At 30.2% G+C, this 1,867-nt stretch overlaps 1 protein-coding gene across 1 annotated transcript; it reads right to left on the reverse strand.

Moving 5' to 3' along the window:
• Window positions 1-29: 29 nt before the first annotated feature.
• On the reverse strand, window positions 30-1,778 carry LOC105461460 (the record flags this gene model as incomplete). Its single annotated transcript, XM_011707956.1, has 3 exons — window positions 940-1,778; window positions 262-431; window positions 30-154 (listed from the first exon to the last, which is right to left on the reverse strand). Coding segments are annotated over exons 1-3 (458 nt in total), but the record flags the coding sequence as incomplete, so codon positions are not given.
• Between the last annotated feature and the right edge of the window lie 89 nt (window positions 1,779-1,867).

A 1,867-nucleotide genomic window follows, 5' to 3' on the forward strand; every position in this document is an offset into this window, starting at 1 on the left:
AACATTTTTTGAATCTAGTATCTTCCTGCGATGAAATCATTACTTTGGCCATATTTTTTTTTTGCACAGTTGATAGATTTCCTGCATCTTGAGAAATGCTATTATTGTAGGAGCTGAAAATATCGTCTTCCAATTTTTGTTTGCTCACATCCTCCTAAAATTTATTCATAACATTTTCATATCTATCAACTGTATTTCTCAATAATAAATCAATTCACATACTTTGATTTATATTGACTAATAATATATTATATAACTTACCATTGTCCTTTTTTTAGAATTATTTTCTTTTTTCTTTTTTGGCTCATCTACTTTTGATACATACTCGACTATACTGTCATCGTCATCTGACGATTGTGAAACAAGCAAGTTCTTATTAATTAATTTTGTTCTCTTTGCTTTTATGATTGCCTTTAGTTCTTCAATACTTTCTGAAAAAAAATTATTTAAATTCAAAACTATAGAAATGTTATACCATGTAATAGCGAGGAAATCACAATTTGAGTACGACAGAGATGTGTTTTGTAATTGACAAACAAAAAAAGTCAAGAATTATAACGATCATTCACATATTGTTTTGCTGATGAGGATGATGACCTCATATGATATAATTTGCAATTTTATAATAAAATCACAAATTATATCATATTATTAAATTGAATATTTTCTTTATTGTGAAGAAAACATCAATTCAATTTATTTCAATCATACACTAATTTTTGTCTATATTAATTATCTAATTTTGATTCAGAACATTATCATTAATTATAATATTAGTTGTTATATATACAAAAATAACCAAATCTTCAATTCTATAGAAACAATAGAACCAAATAACTATTAATGCAATATCAGATTATTTCTTAACAATAAAAAAGGAAACAAAAAAAATTACCCAAAAAGTGTTTATATTTTAAAACGTATTAAATCGATACGTACCTTTAAGATATATTACATTAGCTTTATAATATTCACCATCTTCGTATTGCACGTAATATTTTAGTTCAAATTTTCGACTATCATTTACATCAAATTTTTTTATTTTTTCCGTCGACACAATACTACACACATCATCGTCTATAAAGCGCACGTACGCAAACATTTCGTCAAATTCGCGCTAATTTCAATGGATTGACATATACATATATGTAATAATATATAAAGTTGAAGTAAATTCGCGAATATAATGACAAAAACCATGGAAAAATAAAGGACACAGAGTAAAATAACCAAACGGACGTATCTGATGCACACAGTTCCGACTTCTTCTTCTTAAAAATGGCCGATAAAGTTGGTCTCAGAAAGAAGCGCTATAAGGACTGATCACACAGAAAGACGACTTCTCAACTGTTTTCAACAGAGTTCGTAAACATAGATCAATGCACAATAATTTTACGTAGGCGTTGATCGTATCAAGCGTTTCTGTTACGACTTTACGTAAAATCATTGTACTTATGACTATTTACAATTGATCTATGACAACGATTTATGTTTATACGTACTCTGTCGGAAACAGTTAATTACATTCTTTCTGCATCGGCCCTAAATTGGCAGCGAAAGTTCTAAATATTTACAGAGGTTGTAATACTCAATTGGCACAATCACGTTTGAGAAAGATCTTATACAGTTTTGACGACACAGTTCAAATCGGTCTAACCGCGCTGCACAAAACAGGATTTTACAGGATCGCCAGTAACGGCAGTGACGCCAATAAAACCATAAATATACATAATATAGATAAACAACCGAGTATGTCGCGCAAGATCTCTTGCCGGTGCTTGAACAGGATTGGTGCTAGCCTAAAAATATGGCCGCTTAAGATGCGCATTGCAATTAAGCAAATCAGCAGATCGGAAGAGCACACGTC

The sequence above is a fragment of the Wasmannia auropunctata genome, unplaced genomic scaffold (genome assembly GCF_000956235.1).
Source record: "Wasmannia auropunctata unplaced genomic scaffold, wasmannia.A_1.0 LD287557.1, whole genome shotgun sequence".
NCBI classification, from domain to species: domain Eukaryota; kingdom Metazoa; phylum Arthropoda; class Insecta; order Hymenoptera; family Formicidae; genus Wasmannia; species Wasmannia auropunctata.